The sequence below is a fragment of the Panthera leo genome, chromosome A1, assembly GCF_018350215.1.
Source record: "Panthera leo isolate Ple1 chromosome A1, P.leo_Ple1_pat1.1, whole genome shotgun sequence".
Taxonomy (NCBI): Eukaryota; Metazoa; Chordata; class Mammalia; order Carnivora; family Felidae; genus Panthera; species Panthera leo.
In genome coordinates, this window is record NC_056679.1 from 112,081,806 (window position 1) to 112,101,010 (window position 19,205).

Consider the following 19,205-nt stretch of genomic DNA (forward strand, 5'->3'; position numbering starts at 1 on the left):
TGCCAGCCCCGACCGTGTGTCTCCCATCCAACAAACTCTAAATATCGGGCCTTCTGGTGCAAGGAACAGGTTCAAGCCCCCTCCTGACTGCCCACCAGGCCTGCAGCAAAGGCAAAATCCTTTATCAGGAAATCACAGACTGCAGGTGAGCCCTTGGGTACGGACCCATCACGTTCCCTCTGTCAGGTTTCATGATGGTGTCTAACCCTTCCTGAGTGCCTACTATGTGACAGATGCTTCACTATGAGCTCCTAAGACCGTCATAACATCACCAGTGAATGGTGACTGTTATCTTACCCACTTGCCGGAGGGAGAAATGGAGACCAAGAGCAGGCTAAGTCCCTGGCCCAACATCACACAGCCAGTAAGTGGCATGATATTGGGCAAGATACCTTTTCTAAGCCTCAATTTCCCCAGGTGTACAATGTGTTAACACCACTGTCCCTCTGAGTGTTTTGAGGATTCAGCTGGGCAAGGCACATAGCTCCTAGCAGAGGGCTAAGCACACGTAAGCACTCACCAGACACGGCCACTTAATGGTAGAACTAATGTTAACACCAGCCCGAAGAGAGAGAAAACACAATGTTTACAGCACCAAGAACAGGGGTGATCAAATAATTCAGTGATTAGTTCCTCAACAGGTGTCTTTCATGAGCCCAGGTAAACTCTCTGGGGGCAGGGACTTTGTCACCCTAGTTCACTGCGGGTTCCTGGGGCTTTGCATAGCATCTGGTGAAAGTTAGTTGAATAACTGAGTGAAGGACTGTTTGGGGGGCCCCCACATGCCATTCAAGCATTGGACAGCCCCTTCTTCTTACAGCCCTTGCCCTCCTCTGCCTTTTGCTGTAATCTGAGTGTACTTGTCCTATTCTCCATTAGAAGGGAAGCTTCCCAAGCCAGGACAGGCCTGGTTCCTGCCCACTGCTGTCTTCCCCATGGAGAGGATGCTCAGGGAGTGCCTGGCAGACCAGCTGAATCTTCTTGCCAGGCTCAGTGTCTCCAATATCCTAGAGCATGGTCTAAGATGATGATGGCCATCTGAGTTTGTAGGTCCCTCCCTTCACCGCACGGGTGAACATTGTTTCTCAATGATGCTTGCAAGCCCCCCCCTGGGGAGTTGGAATGGAGATGATGTGGAGAGTAGGTACTTGTGCTCAGCCCCTCTGTTCACTGAGAAGTTGTCCCACCCTTAACCTGCATGGCTTACTAACTAGTCCCTTATATTGGAAAGACCACCCCACCCCCATTGGTATATGACCCACTTTGAGTAAAATTACCGTTGAGCTGAATTTTACCACAACCTCTTCCCCCCACCCTCACGGACTTAGTCCTGAAAGATTTCTCTGCTCTGGGAAGCCACCTTTCCCTGGAGATCTTGCCCTCCCATCAGCCAAGGCTTTGATCCAGAAATAACAGAGGGAGGGAGTGTGAGGATGACCGTGTGACAGTGAGTTTCCCGGCAGGCCCAGCCCCCAGCTCCCCGCCCCCAGGAAACCCTGAGCTCTGCCCACATCCTTTCCAGAAATGTGAGCCCCCACCTTTCCAATTTCCTCTTACACCTCTTCTGTATTTCCCGCCCCTGCCTCTGCGTGACAACGTGGCGTGCACGCACCCCGTCTGGCGATCAGGGAATCCTACTGGGCATGCCAGCTTAATGAAATACTTACAGTTTATTAAACACAGGCTTCCCTAAGCCCTGAGTGCCTGTGGGTATTAGAAAGCCCAAGGTAACCCCGAGCTACCACGAACGTAATTGGTACATGTGTCCATGCATTCCTCGTGCAACCTCAGACTCCAGCTCTTAAGCGGCTCACGAAATTAGCCACATAAAGTAACTCCTAGGCAGACAGGCCGGGGGAAATGTGGGGAAAGGCTGAGAGAGGCTCTCAGAAGCCCTCAGGGCCTCTAACGTATGCGAAGTTCCCGTTCCTTTACGTAGCTGTAACCATGGAGGGTGCTCCCCCAGCCCAGGCTGTTCGCGTTTGCAGAATCTGTTCATTATTACCAGGCCCGTCTTGCTTGTCAGCCTCACATGATGTAGCTACAACAGTTCAAGTTCTATTTCAGGTAAGCCTTGCTCTGGGCCGCTGGGGCTAGCAGAGCATACTTTCTGAGGGCTCCTTCTGGAGCTGTGTTTCTGTTCCTCCTCCAGGGCTTGGATGGGAAGGGCCGTGGAGAAGCCCCGGGTGATCTGGAGCTCGCTGCCCCGAACTTGGGGGCGGCTGCTCCTGGGGTTTGCTTTCCCATTCATCAGTCTCCTCAGCCTGGGGCCTGTGAATCAGGGGCGAGGAGCTGAGATGGAAGCAGCAGACAAAGGCCTCTAGGGAGGTGCCTCGCTCTATGCGGACCACCATCTGGATGCCGGAGAAGGCAACCCTGTTGACCACGCTCAGTGGAACCTGCTCCAGGAACCTCAGAGTCAGCCCGTTGACCCACACACAGCCTTTGCGGCTCAGGGCCTTCAGGCAGAAGGCCAGGGGAGTGCCACCCTTCTCCCGGTAGGGCTCCAGCGACAGGTGTCTGCGGGAGAGGCACGGGAGCCGCAGCTGGAGGTGGGCGTCCGGGCCCCGCCCCACCAGCAGCGGGTTGGTGTCATGCTGCAGCTTTGGTGGGACGTTGGCAAAGGTGTCTGGGTCCTGCGTGGGGTGGTACAGGCTCACATGCAGGACCGTGAGAGGCTTCTCTGTGGATGGGAGCCTGGGAAGGATGGAACACAGACAGAGAAGTGTGGTTGGAGCCTGACACCTCTGTGACTCCCTGAACCTAGACATGCTTGCCCGGCTCAGGGGCCCTGGACCCCCTCCAGCCCAACAGAGCGGAGCACGGAGTGTGGACATGGTCATCCTGCTCAAGCCAGGATAACACCGAGGCTCAAGCTGGTGTGGAAGTTCAGCCCCAATGGTTCTTTTTTTTTTTTTTAATTTTTTTTAACGTTTATTCATTTTTGAGAGACAGAGACAGAGTGCGAGTGGGGGAGGGGCAGAGAGAGGGGGAGACACAGAATCCCAAGCAGGCTCCAGGCTCTGAGCTGTCAGCACAGACCCCGACATGGGGCTCGAACCCGTGCATCATGAGATCGTGACCTGAGCTGAAGTCGGACGCTTAACCGACTGAGCCACCCAGGCGCCCCTCAGCCCCACTGGTTCTAATCTCAGTGTCACCTTGATCATATTCTGTGAGTGGGCCTTACCACCCATCCACTCTGAGCTTTAGTTTTCTTTTCCGTACTGTCAGTATGCCCCTCCTTGTTTTTGTAAGGTATATGGGATACCAGCTTCTGCGGTGTGGTTATAGTGGTGGCCTACTGACATCTGGAGACAATCTGGCCCTGTTTTGAGGGGAGGGAAGAACAGACAGACAGGATACACCTTCCTCCTATTCAACCGTCACACAAAAATACCCTTGCTGGGCCCTTGTTTGAGCCAGGCACTGAGCAGCTGCTGGCAATGAGCACAGGCAATAGGAGAACAAGAACTTGATTTCCAGAACACCCAGCTGGGGGAGGAGACAGGTGCCTCTAGCATCAGGAATTATGGAGAGAGACAGAACAGGGAAGCCCAGCTGGCTCCTGGGGGAACCAGAAAGGCTCCCTGGAGACCCAGAGGATGAAGAAAAACAGCTAGCATGTTTCAAGTTGCTTCTATGGGCCTGGCCCCATGCCAAGTGTATTTTGGGCATGAATGTCTCATTATATGGGCAGAGGACAGATCCTGATGGAGAAGGTGGAGAGCCATGAGAGATGTCACTCAAGAACCAACAGGGGCTCACGGCGTCTGGATGGCTCAGTTGGTTGGGCACCTGACTTCGGCTCAGGTCACAACCTCACAGTTTGTGAGTTCGAGCCCCGTATCAGGCTCGCTCTGCTGCTGTCAGCACAGAGCCCTCTTCAGATGCTCTGCCTCCCCTCCCGCTCCCCAAGTCATGCTCTCTCTCTCTCTCTCTCTCTCAAAAATTAAAAAAAAAAAAAAAAGAACAGACAGGGGCTGTGTGGAGGCCAAGTAACAAGGCGGCCACAGTGTGAATCGCACACATCCTTTGTTCCAGCAACTCCATCTCTGATCATTTGTCCTTTAGAATGTCACTGGCACATGCAGTAAGGCTACTTACAATAGTCGGCTTTGCTCCTGCATGCATTTGAGGAATATAAACTCTCTGGCACATCCCCCAACCCCATATGGCCCAGAACCTGCCAGAGCCTTCACTGGGAACCAGGGGATGAGTGGGTTTGAATAACTAATTGTACACTTTCTCGGCACCAGACTTTGCTTACAGGTTTTTCTCTGCTAAGAATGTATCCTCCATCCCAAACCCTGACCAAATACCACTCCTCTTTAAAGCCCCAGTTCCAATGTGGCGTCTTCTAATGTAGCTCTTTTCCTGTCTCTGCCCTCTGACCCTTTCCGGACACCGCCATTCAGTCCATCTTCTCATTACACGTCAGAATTATGTGGGTCCTCGTCCTGTCTTCCCTGAGCCCTCCTGCTCTGTCTCTGAGACTTCCCAGGGGCAGGCTGTGGTCTGAGCCGCCCTGTTGCCCAGTGTCCCATTGCCCTGTACAAACAGGGCCTGGCCACATGTGTCTGGGGGCACATTTGACAAATGGCTCAATGAAGAGACGCGCACACATGAAAATCATGTGAAACCAAGTTTAGGTACGCAGCAAATGTGAGCCTAGAGCTCAAGGGCTGTGTTGGGGGGGGGGGGGCTGGAATCCTGTCACAGGTGGTCTGAATCTGGGGCCCTCCACCCCTTCTGCATTTTGGGTGAAGTAGGTTCATGGTGAAGACCTTCCCCTCTGGCCCCTCAGGCCCCTCCCTTTTCCCTAAAGCACAGATATACACATGTCTCCATCCACAACCCCCTCTGGCCCCAGCCTGCAGGAGACCTCCTGACTACAAAAGACAAGCTGGGCCCAGAATGGCCAAGCGGGATATCCAAGTCCTCAGGCCAGGCCAGAAACTCAGAGTTCACTTCTAGGACCCGATCTCACATCCCAGGGACCCTGAGAAAATCCCTCAGAAATGAGGGTTCACCGCTGCTCGTGAGACATTACTCTCTGCTCCACTGCGCGCTCCAGAGCCGACAGAAATCCCCCAGCAGCGCAGAGCCCCGGAAGAGGGTCTCACATCTCCAGGACCCTCCAGTTGTTCTGGGGAAGCAGAACCCAGCCCTACCAATGCCGTCTCTGGGAGGAGACAGCAGAAAGACACTGAGATACGTGCCTGGTGAGTAGCCAGCAGGGGCTCTGCTCCCCACCTCCCCCCGCCGCCCCAGGCCATCTCCCCTGGCTGTACGTCAAGTCCCCCTCCACCTACCTTACCGCCAGGGGCACCTCTGGCTGTGACTCGGCAGCCATGAGCTCTCAGGAGCAAATGGGTTCCTGCCAGGGCAGGTCTGGCTTGGCACTTAAGGCTGCGGTTTGGGGATGTGATACGTCAGAGCATTCATCAGTTTTGCTGCTTTCTTCCTTTTTCCCGTTAGGAAGGAAAATGTACGTGTGATTTCCCATTGCAGAAGTGCAACCCTAGCGCTGAGTGGTTGAGAAACCGCAGCCTGGGATCCTTGCTAGCCCTGGCCCCTGGGGGGTGGGGTTCCCCGCTGGGCTTCAGTACACTGCCTGGGTCTGCAGCCTGTCCCCAGGCACCCCGGGAGCTGTGTCCAGGGCACCCGTCACTGGTGCTGCTACTCTTCTCTGCTGCCAACCGCGGGGGTGTGTGGGTGTGTGGGGTGAAGGCCTCCCGGGCTTGTTAGAAAGGAGAGGCTTTTTGAACAGAGAGCCAATGAGGGGAGCCCCCACTTATGTGGGAGAGTGCGAGGAGAGCGTTACAGATGGGCCGGCGGTAGCCAAGAGGGCTGTGGGTGACAGAGCAGTCCACTCAATATCTCGGGAGGGGCAGGGCCTCAGCGGATGGGGGTGAGGGCTGCTCATGGTGGGCGGCCTGTCTCACAGGACAGCAGAAAGGCCATCTTCTATGCTCACCCCTTCTGGGGTCTGCTGGCCTTCCAGAGCAGCATGGCCTTCCTCAGCAGACTGAGATAGATGCTTGCCCAGCACTGGGAGCCCCGGCCATCCTGGAAGTGACCCAGTGTCCACCAGTGTATTCATACTGCCTTCACTGTACCCACCAAGCTGGCAAGAGACAGGTGCCCATGGTATACAGGGGGTAACGGGGGCCCTAAGAGAGGCAGTGCCTGGCCCAAGGCCCCAGAATAGGTCAGCATATAATCCTTTCTCTTTTTCCCATCAAACCTGGGCTATCCTGGGGATTCTTGGGGGGTATCCAGGTGGGTGGTACAGCCCGCTGGTCTCCCGATCTGCCTCACTGTCCCCAACCCACAGCTTACTCTCCCCTCGAGAATGACCCTTGTAGCCCCTGAGAACTCAGCAGGCCACACTGTGGGGGCCAAGCCCCTCTGGGCACTATTCAGTGCTTCGTCTGCTTTATCTCTCCTGAGCATTTAGACTCTAGTTGGTTGCTTAGTAACTAAGAAGGAAAATAGGAAAATCTCGAAATGGTCATCTGTCCCCATGTGTCCCAGCCAATGTGACACAAGCATGAGGGCTCCCCCAGGAAACCAGGTCCTCCGGAGATGGGAACTGCCCCTGGGGGGGGGGGGGGAACCAACCGTTAACTCCAGGCTGCCTCCCTGGAGGCATCTTCTTCACTAGCTCTCTAAGCTCCAGCATGCACAGAGCTGGGCCAGGTGTGTGTGTGGGAGGCCTGTCCCCATGGGGATCCGCACAGAATATCAGCATTCCTGTCAGGAACCCAGGGCGGTGGGCAATAGGCAGAATCCGGGCAGGGGCTTTGCTAACTCTTGCTCTGTGACCTTGGGCAAGTCCTATCCCCTCTCTGGGTCTTAGTTTTCCTTCCTTGGGGATGGGACACCGCCTTCCCGTTGTACCCTGCGACCATGTCTCCGTGAGAGAAGGGCTCTGTCCACACTTCCAGCCCTGGCATGGGAGAGTAGGTGAGCAGAAGAGATGTGTTCATGGCCCCCTGTGCCCTCAGGACCTTGGTTGAGAGCATTCCCTAGCAAGAGAACTGAAACAGCCAGGAAATCCATCAGTACGAGGAAGTCTTGCCTGTGCTGTGTCTTCTGAAGGAGAATAGGAAGTCCTGTTCGTCACTGGCTGGCAGTCTCCTGAGGGGACAGTGAGAGCAGGGGGAGAGCAAGTGCTGGCTTCTCTCTACTTGGCCCCCTTGGCCAGGATGGCCTTCTCTAGTTGGTGTTGGGACCCCGAGGAGTGTACCTCAGTGAGCAAATGTCTCTGTTGTGTGCTCCTGGGAAAACTCAGGGACAGAACAACAGTTTCCAGGGCTTTCTACAGTGGCAGGCAGGCGAGAGTTCTGGGGTCACACAGGCTCTGGTGTGAGGCTTGGTTCCTTCTTATAGCAGGTGTGTGTGTGACCCCAGACAAGTTACTTGGCCTCTCTGAACCTGATTTCTGCTCTGTGAAATAAGGACAGTTTGTTGTGTGAGGGCTAAATGAGATAGGCGCCAAGTGCCCAAGACATGGTTCAAAGCTGGTACGTGAGGGCTGCTCGTGGTAGAAGCCTTAACAGCAGAAGACCGCGAAGATGCACCTTGTGAGAGACGCTGGAGGGGCAGACTAACAGCCTGCACAAACCCCAAATTCTTAGAAGGCCAGGTTTTGCTTTAAAATTTCTTTTTTGATGTTTATTTATTTTTGAGGCCGAGAGAGACAGAGCATGAACGGGGGAGGGTCAGAGAGAGAGGGAGACACAGAATCGGAAGCACGCTCCAGGCTCAGAGCTGCCAGCACAGAGCCCGACGCGGGGCTCGAACTCACAGACCGCGAGATCGTGGCCTGAGTCGAAGTCGGACGCTTGACCGTCTGAGCCACCCAGGCGCCCCGACCCAGGTTTTGCTTTAAAGGAACGTAATTTCGGAGTGCAATACCTAATTTGCACGCATTTAACATAAATTCCATTTTCAATGATAATGAAGTTAAAAGGGCATGCTCCAGGAAGACTCTCCAAGTTATGGCCTGGGGCATGTGGCCCTAACACAGGAGGACAAGGTTACGTATTTGACAGATGAGGCAGCTGAAGCCCACAGCAATTAGTCAACTAGCCCCAGGGTCTCATATCTGAGAAGCTGCAGAACCAGGACTTGGACCCATTCCATGGCACTCTTGGGCCTGATCGTGAAGCTGCTGGGCCTCCAAGGTGGTATTCTCTGGAGTCCAGCTGTCCTGCCTTCTGCAAACGTGCTCCTGCCGCCTGGCTGGCAGTGCGCTCGGGAGAGAGGGGCCGGCTTCCAGCAGCCGGCCAAACTGTGCAGAGGCCACTCTATTGATGTCCCGGTGGCCTGTGACCACTAGGTGGCAGCACCCACAAACCTAGTGGCCTGCTCTCTGAGGGGGAAGGAGAGAATGGGCAAAGCATGGGGAGTCATTCACCAGAGGACCTCAAAACTCATTGTGCGTGCGTGGAGATAAAGCAGGAAGCCAGCGCAGGAGGCCACGTGGAGCAGTGGTCACAAGCACGGGTGCTGGGCCAGACAGGCTCAGAAGGGTAAGTAAACTGCCCACGGACACAGACTTAGTGCACAGCAAGAATGGGTGAGAAGCCGGGTCGGCTCCGGTAAAATGGAGTACCGCGGGTGCCCTCCAGGGAGGGGGGACAGCAGGAGAGGAAATACATGCAATGCGCAGAGCCTAGGCCAGGACCTCATGCAGGGGAAGTGGACTATGGCCGCAGTTACCATGTCTGTTATGATTGTTACCATGTACCTACTGTTACTCTGATCTTGCCTGATTGCTCCCTGCCCCCACTGAGCTCTCCCGTAAGACAAAGAGCACCTGTAACTCATAGAGATAGGTGCTGTGAGGGGGGGTGGGCACAGAACCACGAACCTCCAGGAGGAGCATCTAACCTGCCAGGGGTGGGGGACACCTGGGAAGGCCTCCTGGAGGAGGGGACGCTTGTGCCCACTCTGTAGGGTGGGATGTGGGACGGTGCCTGGTGGAGGAAGGTGGGAGACCATACCCAGTTTCCAGAGATGCGTCTGCCTCCCCCTGCCCCATGCTCTTGGTTAATAAGAAGGCTAACCACCAGGTGATGGTTGGTTAATGAGAGGGCTCACTGAATGAGTGACCAGGGTTTGTCCAGCGCTACCGGTCTCTTGGCCTGAGCCCCGGTGGGAAGCAGATGGCTATCGGGGTTGCCCTGATTGCTCATTCCCTCTGTGTTCACTCCCAGAGTGCCGGCTGGGCCCCTTGCAGAGGCTGGGCGGGCCGGCAGACCTGGGTGGCCTCCTCCTGCCAAGAGCCAGAGACAGTGGGAAGGCCCTCAGGAACTGCCACCATTGCCACCCAGACCCTCCCCCCCCATTCCAGGGGCCACTACCAAGCCTGATTTTACTGATTTCACGATTGTGCTAAATGCTTAATATGTATCCATTTTACTTATTGTTAAATCCCATAATAAGGAGTTACCTAAGAGCTAAATCCTGGAGCCCTGACCAGTGCCCAGAACAGGCCTGGGGATGGGGTGCCTGGGATTTCTGAGGCCTTCTTGGCTCTTACCTTGGGGTGGGGTGTTCAGGACACATGGAGCTGGTGCCTGTAGGCCCACCAGTTACCTTACAGTTTGACCTATTTTTTCCCCACGGAACTAAGAGCCAGTCCTTAGGTTGCCTGGGGAGCAAGGGCTCAGGGAAGGAGGAGGCATCCTGGCTCTTAGCCAGCATGCACTCCCTCCACCTCCACCCACTGGATCCAAAGCAACAAGGGTCCAAAAGGCAGAGAGAGAGCCAGCCTTGGCTTTCCTGTGGACATAATTTGGGGCAAGTCGCTTTTCCTTTCTGGGCCTCAGTGTCCTCATCTGTAGAATGGGGATCATCATGCCTGCTCTATAGCCACCGTCTTCATTTAACACTTTATGAGGGGTCAGCTTTCACTTGGTTGAAAGGACTTGCCTATGGCTGCTTTTCTGTTTCCATCAAGAACCCATATTGAAGAAATACAGCTTGGTCTTATTTAGAGGATGCATCTGGCTAGGAAAGATGGCCTCAAACACAGCATAACACACATCAAACATGGCCTTTTTGTTTTTAATTAAGTGAGGTAAAAGCCTAGCATAAATACTTTTAACTAAAGTTTAGGAATAAAGTGTATTTTGAAATTAGCGTGTCTTCAAAGGCAGACTTTTAACATACCATGGGGGAAAAAAACTGTGGGAATTTAGGTGGTTTCTGGCGCCTAGAAACACTCCATGCAGATCTGATAGCAACCCAGGAGGGAGAAGAAAAAGAAAACTCTCCCTCTGCAAACAGTTACCTGCCTTTACATTGTGGTGAAGTGTACAATATATAAAAGTTACCACCTCAACCATTTTAAATGTGCAATTCACAGTGGTACGTGTATTCACATTGCTGTGTACCTAATCTTAGAACCTTTTCATCTTGCAGAACTGCAACTCTAAACTCGTTACAAAACTCCCCCTCTTTCCAGCCCCTGGCAACTGCCATTGTGTTTCTTTCCATGACTACTCTAGAGACCTCATATAAGTGGGATTGTACAGTAATTGTCCGTTTGTCACTGGTTTATTTCGCGTAACACGATGTCTTTAAGGTTCATCTGTTGCATCCACGCGACTCCTGAAACAGAATGCTATGGGCACCAGTGACAGTTGCAACAAAGTTTATTACAATGAGAGGCAAGGCCGACCGATCGGGACCAACACTCTTGATAAGAGTGTGGCCTTGAACAGCCGGGGTACAGAGTTTTTAAAGCCGATCACATCGTTTTATCATTATCTGGGAACAGAACAGAGAAACAGTTCCCAGATGAGTTAGAAACAGTTGCCAGATGAGTCAGAAACAGTTATCGAATGAGGTGATTATTTTAGACTTTCTGCCGCTGAGTTGCAACCAGTGGATCTCCTTGCCCTTGTCTCTGATGCTCTTTTTTGAGGTTTTGTTTCCTTCATTGGTAAAGCCTGATTCACAAGAGTATGAAGTATGATTTACAAGAGTAAAAGCAAGGTTGTTATCTTTTGACCTTCAGTGTCAGAACAAAGTTGTTATCTTTCAAGCTAAGCGTTAGCCCTACAGTACAATTTAACCCTTACACATCCATGTTGTAGCCTGTGTCAGAATTGCATCGCTTTTTAAGGCTGAACGATACTCCATTGTATCACTCCACCGAATACACCACATTTTGTTTATCCATCCATTTGTCAATGGATACTTGGGTTTCTCCCACCTTTTGGCTATTGTGAATAATGCAACTCTGCACATGGTGTACAAATACCTGTTTGATTCCTTGCTTTCAAATCTTTTGGAAATATACTCGGAAGTGGAACTCCTGGATCATCCGGTGATTTTATGTTTAATGTTTTGAGCAACCACCATGGCGGCCATAGTGGCTGCACCAGTTTACGTTCCCCCCAACAATGCACAAGGATTTCGACTCCTCCGTATCGTTGCCAACATTTGTTATTTTCTGTTTTGTAAAAAATAGTAGCCATCCCAATGAATGTGAGGTGATAGCTCATTGAGGTTTTGATGTGCGTTTCCCTAATGATTACTGATATTGAGTATCTTTTCATGTGCTGTTGGTCATTTGAAGTGAACATCTTCTTTAAAGAAATGTCTACTGGGGTGCCTGGGTGGCTCAGTCGGTTAAGTGTCTGACTTCAACTCAGGTCACGATCTCGAGGTCCGTGAGTTCCAGCCCTGCATCGGGCTCTGGGCTGGTGGCTCAGAGCCTGGAGCCTGCTTCCAATTCTGTGTCTCCCTCTCTCTCTGCCCCTCCCCCGTTCATGCTCTGTCTCTGTCTCAAAAATAAATAAAACGTTAAAAAAAATTTAAAAAAAAATAAAGAAATGTCTACTTAGGTCTTTTGCCCATTTTTAAATTGAGTTATTTTTTCCTATTATTGTAGGCATTGTTTTCTTTCTTTCTTTTTTTTGAGAGAGAGAGAAAGAGAGAGAGAGAGCGCGCAAGCAGGGGAAAGTGGCAGAGGGAGAGACAGAGGGAGAATCCTAAGCAGGCTTCACCCTCAGTGTAGAGCCTGACGTGGAGCTCGATCCCACAACCCTGGGATCATGACCTGAGCCAAATTCAAGAGTCAGACGCTCACCGGACTGCACCACCCAGACTCCCCCTGTACACTTTCTTTATATATTCTGGATATTAACCCTTATCAGATATAGGATTTACAAATACTCTCTCCCATCCCATAGGTTACCATTTCTCTCTGTTGATTGATCCTTTGATGCAGAGTTTTAAATTTTTATATAGTCCTGTGTACCTATTTTTACTTTTTGCCTGTGGTTTTTACTATCATATCTAAGTCATCATTGCCAAATCCAGTGTCATAAAGATTTTCCTCCAAGAGCTGTGGGGTTTTAGCTCTAACGTTTAAATTTTTAATCCATTTTGAAACAATTTTTGTATACCACCTAAGGTCAAGGTCCAAATACATGTGGATGTGCAGCTTTCCTACAAAGAGTTATTTTTTTGTTGGAGGCGAGAGGGGCGGAGAGAGAGGGAGCGAGAGAATCCCAAGCGGGTTCCACACCCAGCACAGAGCCTGATGTGGGGCTCAACCGTGAGATCATGACCTGAACAGAAATCAAGAGTCGGACGCTTAACCAACTGAGCCACCCAGGCACCCCTACAAAGAGTTATTTTCAGATAAGATTTATGACTGATGGTGACAATGTACCGTATTTGACCATATGAGGCAACATAAAATATTTTACATACCTTGGTAACAATGTAAAACAAAGTGCCTCCAAATTTACCTTGTAGTTTTTGTTAATTTTATGTTCCCATCTTTATGGCTGAACAGAAATACTCTTCATTTGGAATAAATAACATGCCACACTGTCAGCAGTACAGATTATTTTCTGACGATATAAGTCTCATGGAGGTGTGAGTGGGAAAATCGGTGATGGCTGTGAGCTGCCAGGCTCCCGAGCCCACCATTTCCTGCCTGTAAACTGGGTCCCATGCCCTTGCTCTCTGCCCTTGCCTGATGCTCCTGGCGTCACAGATTTTAAGGGCAAGGGTTAGTGTTAGTGCTGTGTTTTTGTTACCACGGGCTTCTGCACAAAGCCATAGCCAGACAGCTTCCACTGTGTACCAGTTTTCATGGGTTTGGGTCCCAGACTCAGAGCCCATGAGGAGAATTCTGAGCCCCCAGTACGGTAGATTCACAAACCCCAGAGGTTCAAAGCATTTCAAAATTTTTGAGTTTGCTCATAATTTAAAACTCTTCCTAGAAAGTTGGTTGTCTAAACCGTTGGCTAATTCCCACAAGGAAAACTGGTCCCCACTGTGGGGACTGCCGCCAGGAGAGGAAGTTTGAGGGGACTGTGCTACCCACAAGTGGGGGTCCACTCACGTCTACCACCTCTGTCTACCCCCCCCTCAGGCCCCCGCCTGAACGTGGAATAGTTATCATGAGCTGGAGGAGGACCCAAGTTTCCTGGGGAAAGCCGCTAAATCATGGAAGTTTCTGATGCCAAGAAAAATAGGCTTGGCCCAGCGCTGAGGCCGTGAACCTCAGATGCTACCTCAAGAGGCTGCCATCACCGTGGGCAGCGCCATCTGGCTTCATTTTGCCAAAACAAAGGCAAGGCCCTCCAGCAATTTCTGTGGATTTGTTTTGCAAAATTAAATTGTCTGCTTTTAATTCTCCTTTACCAGTTTAATACCTATTGGAATTTCAAACCCAGTGACATTCAGAAAACCCACTTTGGAGTTAGGTGTCAGATCCCACATGACCTGCATTTCAGCCTGGGACCAAAAAAAAAAAAAAAAAAAAGAGAGAGACACTATGGAAACTTCCAGGGAGCAGGGGCCTTGGCAGAGTGGGATCTCTAGGCTTTGCAGCTCCTGGACCACCCCCACGTGTAGACATGCTCTGAGTCCATAGGGACTATTAGCTGTCTCTCCACACCCAGAAACAGAACCAGGCTTCCCTGCTTCGGGACCCTACCCCATCATGGCTCCAGAACCAAGTTCCAGCTCATGCTTTCTTTTTTTTTTTTTTATTACTATTATTTTTAATGTTTATTTATTTTTGAGACAGAGAAACACAGAGCATGAGCAGGGGAGGGGTAGAGGGAGGGGGAGACACAGAATCCGAAGCAGGCTCCAGGCTCTGAGCTGTCAGCCCAGAGCCTGATGAGGGGCTTGAACTCAAGGACCGTGAGATCATGACCTGAGCCAAAGTCGGACGCTTAACCGACTGGTGCCCCCAGACACCAGCTCGTGCTTTCAAGTGGGCCTCCTGGACCTCTTCCTAAGAGGTCCGGGCCCGGGGGGAATTGGCCTCCTCTGCACCCAGACCTGCATGGGCTCTGTACTGGCCGAGCAAAGAGACAAACTCTACTTCGTGGGGATCCAGGCCAGTGCACAAGACAGACTCTTGGACACATACCAGCCGGAGGGACCAAGAAGAGCATCATGAGTCCAAGGGAGTTTCAACAAGGTCCAAGACCAGCCTGGGGGCATAAGGAGAGCTTCCTCGAGCAGGTGATGCCAAGGCTCGGTCTCGAAGAAACAGTATGTGTTGGCTAAGTTAAGAAGGAGGAGCGGGTGTCCCAAGAGGAGGTCTTGCACAAGCAAAGTCTCCCTTGGAAAGTTCGAGAGAGCCGATGTCAGGAGAACCACAGAAGGAGTGGGCTACTTCCTCTGCCTCGGAAGAAACACCTGGGGATCTGCTATCATCACTGCTCGCAGCTACTCCTGCTCTTCCCCTCCAATCTCTCCCTTGACCCTGTCAAAGCCCCCAAGGCTGGTTGATGCAGCATATTGGCCTTCATCGCTTAGCTCGTTGTCCTGTCTCTGCTGTGCTGTTGAATGTCCTGTTTATTAGGGTGCAGCCACAGCCCCTCATAAAGAACATGCAGTCACTGCCCCCTGGGACCAAGGGGGAGAGAGCCTGCAGCGTCCAGCTGGGAAGTCTGGATGGCTCCATGCCCAGGGGACGTGCTCAAGTTCATGGCTCGAGGGAGAAAGTTTCGTTTCTGAGATTATTTTCTCCAGTCTAGATATGCAACATTTCCCTGAACGTTCTAGGTCCATTCTGAGATGCAGGCTCACAGAGTGAAAGGCTTTGTGTTTGTCTTGTTTTTATGCAACGTTTTGAAAAAGTAATAGACTCACATAATTCACAACCCTTGAAAAGATTACAAGAAGCCAAGCGAAAAGTCTCTGTCACCCTTCCCATCAGGTAACTGCCTGTGTCCTGTGCATCCTTTCAGATATTTTTATTTTTTTTAATGTTTATTAATTTTTTGAGAGAGAGGGAGAAACAGAGCACAAGCAGGGGAGGGGGCAGAAAGAGAGGGGGACACAGAATCTGAAGCAGGCCCCAGGCTCTGAGCTGTCAGCACAGAGCCCGATGTGGGGCTCGAGCCCGCGAACTGTGAGATCATGACCTGAGCCAAGACGGACACTCAGCTGACTGAGCCCCCCAGGCGCCCCTTTCCAGATATTCTTTATGCAGTTCCAAGCATGTATGAGTATACAGTCTGGCCATGCCCTCCTCTTTCCTAAACACTGCCTGGTGCCTTGCATTGTGAAGGTGTCCTTAAGACCAGCAGCTCACGTTCTCCCCAGCGGTTTCTCACTCTTAAAATTATTCTCCCTGTCCTATGATATTTCACACAACTAGCCCCAGCCACAACAACAAATATTTCATGCCCTTCATGCATGACATTTTTCACATATGCTTTACAAATGTGCGTCTTCATTCCGAACCGAATGTCGTGGGAAATATGTCTTTTCCACATGGCCGCTACTATAATATAAAAAGCATTTTCCCCTTTCCCTCGGCCCCAGGGGGGCACTATATCATGAAAATGGAGAAGTGAGGAGAAAATGAGAAATCCTGCCTCCAGAGCTCTCTCTCCAAGCGGTTTGCCAGAGGCTCCCTGGGACCATGTCACCTCCCGAAGCGTAAATCACCAACGAGGCCTCCGCTCAAGTTGTCACCCGGTGGCCTAGCGCGTGGCTATTTCTGTTTGGCGGCCATCGACTCAGAGCGTCCACGCTGTGTAAGTGTTGCCCTCTGCGTGTCTGCCTCCATGCCGGCTGCCAGCGGACCTGTTCCTAAGATGGGCATATGCTCCCCTCTGGGTTTCTACTTGAGGCCCAGGACCACTGTGGTTCAATCCTTCAAGGCAAACCCCGCTGCTGACGGGCTTGCTGCAGACCACGGGATGCCTCCAACACCTTTAAATAAAGCCCAGGGGCTTCTCTGCTCCACCTCCGCGGGCCTTTGAGAACCTCTAGTACAAGCCAGTATCTGGCCTGCCTGGAAACCCGGGAACCTGGCTAACAACCAGGGCCAGGGCTTGGCAAATGCCAGCCTCAGCCTGCCTTTCTTTCCCTCCCTTTCCTGTCCCTCTAACCCCCAACATGCGCGGGTTATGGATGAGTGTGGCTCAAAGAAGCAAGATTTCCCCCAGTCTCTTGCTCTGGGATACTTAATCTGGAAGCCCGATGCTAAGAACGTTTACGGTTTGTGAGTGCTAGGAGGCACTGTTGGGCAAGTTTCGTGTGCTCCAAAAAGGGTCTTGCTTGTGTGTGTGTGTGTGTGTGTGTGTGTGTGTGTGTGTGTGTGTATTTTTTTTTATGGACTTAAATTTTTAGAGTAGTTTTAGGTTCGTGGCAAAATTAAGCAGAAAGTACAGACAGTTCCCACATACCCCTCGCCATGCCTCGACATACAGCCCCCTCCACTGTCAACATCCTGCACCAGGATGATATGTGTGTTGTAATCTCTGAATGAACCCCGACATGTCATCATCACTCAAAGCCCGTAGCTTACATAGGGTTCACTCCTGGGTTTGGAAAAATGTATAATGACGGGTAACACCATTACAGTCTGCTACAAAACAGTTTCACGGCCCTAAAAAATCTCTGTGCTTGGGGCACCTGGGTGGCTCAGTTGGTTAAGCGTCCGACTCTTGATTTCAGCTCAGGTCATGATCTCACGATGTGTGACTTCGAGCCCTGCATTGAGTGAGCTCTGCACTGACAGCACGGAACCTGCCGGGGATTCTCTCTGTCTCCCTCTCTCTCTCCGCCCCTCCCCTGCTCCCTCTCTCTCTCTCTCTCTCTCTCTCAAAAATAAATAAATAAATAAATAAATAAATAAATAAATAAATGAATAAAAAAATAAATAAGCCTTCTTAAACAATCTCTGTGCTCTGCCAACTTACACCTCCCTCCCCTGTAAACTTTGGCAACCACGGATCTTTTTACTGTCTCTGTAGTTTTGCCTTTTCCAGAATGTCATATAGTCGGCATCAGGCAGTACATAGCCTTTTCAGACCAGCTTCTTTCACTGAGTAATACGTATTTAAGATTCCTCTAGGCTTTTTCACGGCTTGATAACTCATGTCCTTTCTGTGCTGAATAACGCTCCATTGCTGGAATGTACCGCCATTTACTCATCCACTCACCCACTGAGGGGTGTCTTGGGTGCTTCTGATTTGGGGCAATTATGAGTAAAGCTGCTAGAGACCTCCCTGAGCAGGTTTTTGTGTGGACTTGAGTTTTCAACTCATCTGAGTATGCAGCAAGGAGCATGCCTGCCAGATCCCTGGCTGTATATTTGGAGGACAGGATGCTCAGTGGGGCAGGCTGTCCCATACTCAGTCAGCTCACTGGGGCCCTAGCAGAGTCTCTCCTCTGTCAGGGCCAGAGCTCCCCCTACCTCACTTCTTCAGAGTCCACTTCCTGTCCCTCTGGGTGGCATCAGCCCAGTGCCTCTTAGCGTGGGTGGAGAGGCGCCGGGGAGATGTGAGTGAGCAGGACTGCATCTTTCCCCCTCCCTCCCTGTACTCCACAAGTTCAAGGGCCCGCGGGATGTTTTGGTATGAACTGAATTCCCCCCACCCCCCAAACCAGCATTAAAAAAAAATCCAGAACACAACATTTCATTCATTTTTGGTATTTTCTGTCATTATTGGAATGACTGTCATGACTCTAGTTAGTTAGTTAGTTAGTTAGTTAGTTAAATATTTATTTTGAGAGAGACAGAGCACGAGCTGGGGAGGGGCAGAGAAAGAGGGAGACAGAGAATCCGAAGCAGGTTCCAGGTTCTGAGCTCTCAGCACAGAGCCCAATGCGGGGCTCAAACCCGTGAACCGGGAAATCATGACCTGAGCCAAAGTCAGACGCTTGACTGAGACACCCAGGCACCCGTGTCATGACTCTTATTTAAGTGTTGCAAACACAGAGCCACATCGGCATTCAAATTGGTTATGATGATTTACCTCAGGAGAATCACAGTCCCCCATGGAGCCCTAGGGAAGTCCTACCTTTCAGGTACCCCAGATGAGCCGAGCAACTAGGACTTTGCCCCTTCTGTCTCAGGGATTCTCTGTCAAAGAAAAAACTGGCGACTATCGTTGGCCTGCAGAGTGTGGTATTTTAAACATTCTAGGTTGTCAACGTTTGAAAACTAGGGACCTGGAAGTATAAACCTTGCTTGTAGCTTCTCTTGAAAAGTCATAAAATGAGGCCACTGGGGCTGCTGTTCACCCTTGGGGTGAGCTGGGACTTGTCCCCGTTTGCCCAGCCACTACCCCCCCCCCCCGCCCCACCCCCCCCTCCCGCCGTGTGTCACTTACCTATTTTACGTTCTAGGCTCCTGTTGCCTTGAGTTTGCAGCTCTTAGGTGAGGTGTATTCACTAAGATGTGATTTTTCTTCAGCAGCGAATCCCCAAAGGACCAAATGACAGAAATCACTGCAAAGTAGCAAAGCCTGACAAGTGAGTGGGTGGCCTTTCTAGACTGGGGTGCTTTGGGGGTCCCTAGCTGTGCTAGTGTGTGACAGCAATGCTGTGAGCACTTTCCACACATTGACCAATTGGATTTCTTCAATAGGCCTATAAAGCCAGGGCCGTTCTTGCCTTCATTCTACTAACGGGGAAAACTGAGGCAGAGGAGTTAAGTCTCTCACCCAAGATCACACAGGTGATAAACATGATGTCTTCAAAGTCTTGTGACCTTAACCACCCCACACACTGCCTCCTGATAAAGATACTGTGAGGGCTAAATGGACCCCCTCAGGAAAGCGGGACCTAGCCCTTGGGAGTGGAGGGGAGCCCTGTAGGGTCTCCCAGGTCCCATGCAGGAAGTGGGGGGGCTCCTCAGGACTCAGGTCAGCTGCCTCTCAGGGAAATGATGGGAGGGAAGCTGG

At 51.4% G+C, this 19,205-nt stretch overlaps 1 protein-coding gene and 1 long non-coding RNA gene across 2 annotated transcripts in view; one reads left to right on the forward strand and one right to left on the reverse strand.

Annotated features, from left to right (window-relative positions):
• Nucleotides 1-1,539: 1,539 nt before the first annotated feature.
• Nucleotides 1,540-5,384, reverse strand: TIFAB (TIFA inhibitor). The gene is made up of 2 exons (XM_042905900.1): nucleotides 5,316-5,384; nucleotides 1,540-2,697 (listed from the first exon to the last, which is right to left on the reverse strand). The coding sequence occupies exons 1-2, from the start codon at nucleotides 5,354-5,356 to the stop codon at nucleotides 2,094-2,096; spliced, it is 645 nt and encodes a 214-aa protein (XP_042761834.1). The 5' UTR covers nucleotides 5,357-5,384; the 3' UTR covers nucleotides 1,540-2,093.
• A 3,017-nt stretch (nucleotides 5,385-8,401) lies between these two features.
• The window catches only part of LOC122217958, a 61,838-nt gene continuing 51,034 nt past the window's right edge, over nucleotides 8,402-19,205 (forward strand). The window contains exon 1 of the long non-coding RNA XR_006201781.1: nucleotides 8,402-8,543. This is a non-coding gene — a long non-coding RNA (uncharacterized LOC122217958). The remainder of the gene's footprint in view (nucleotides 8,544-19,205) is intronic.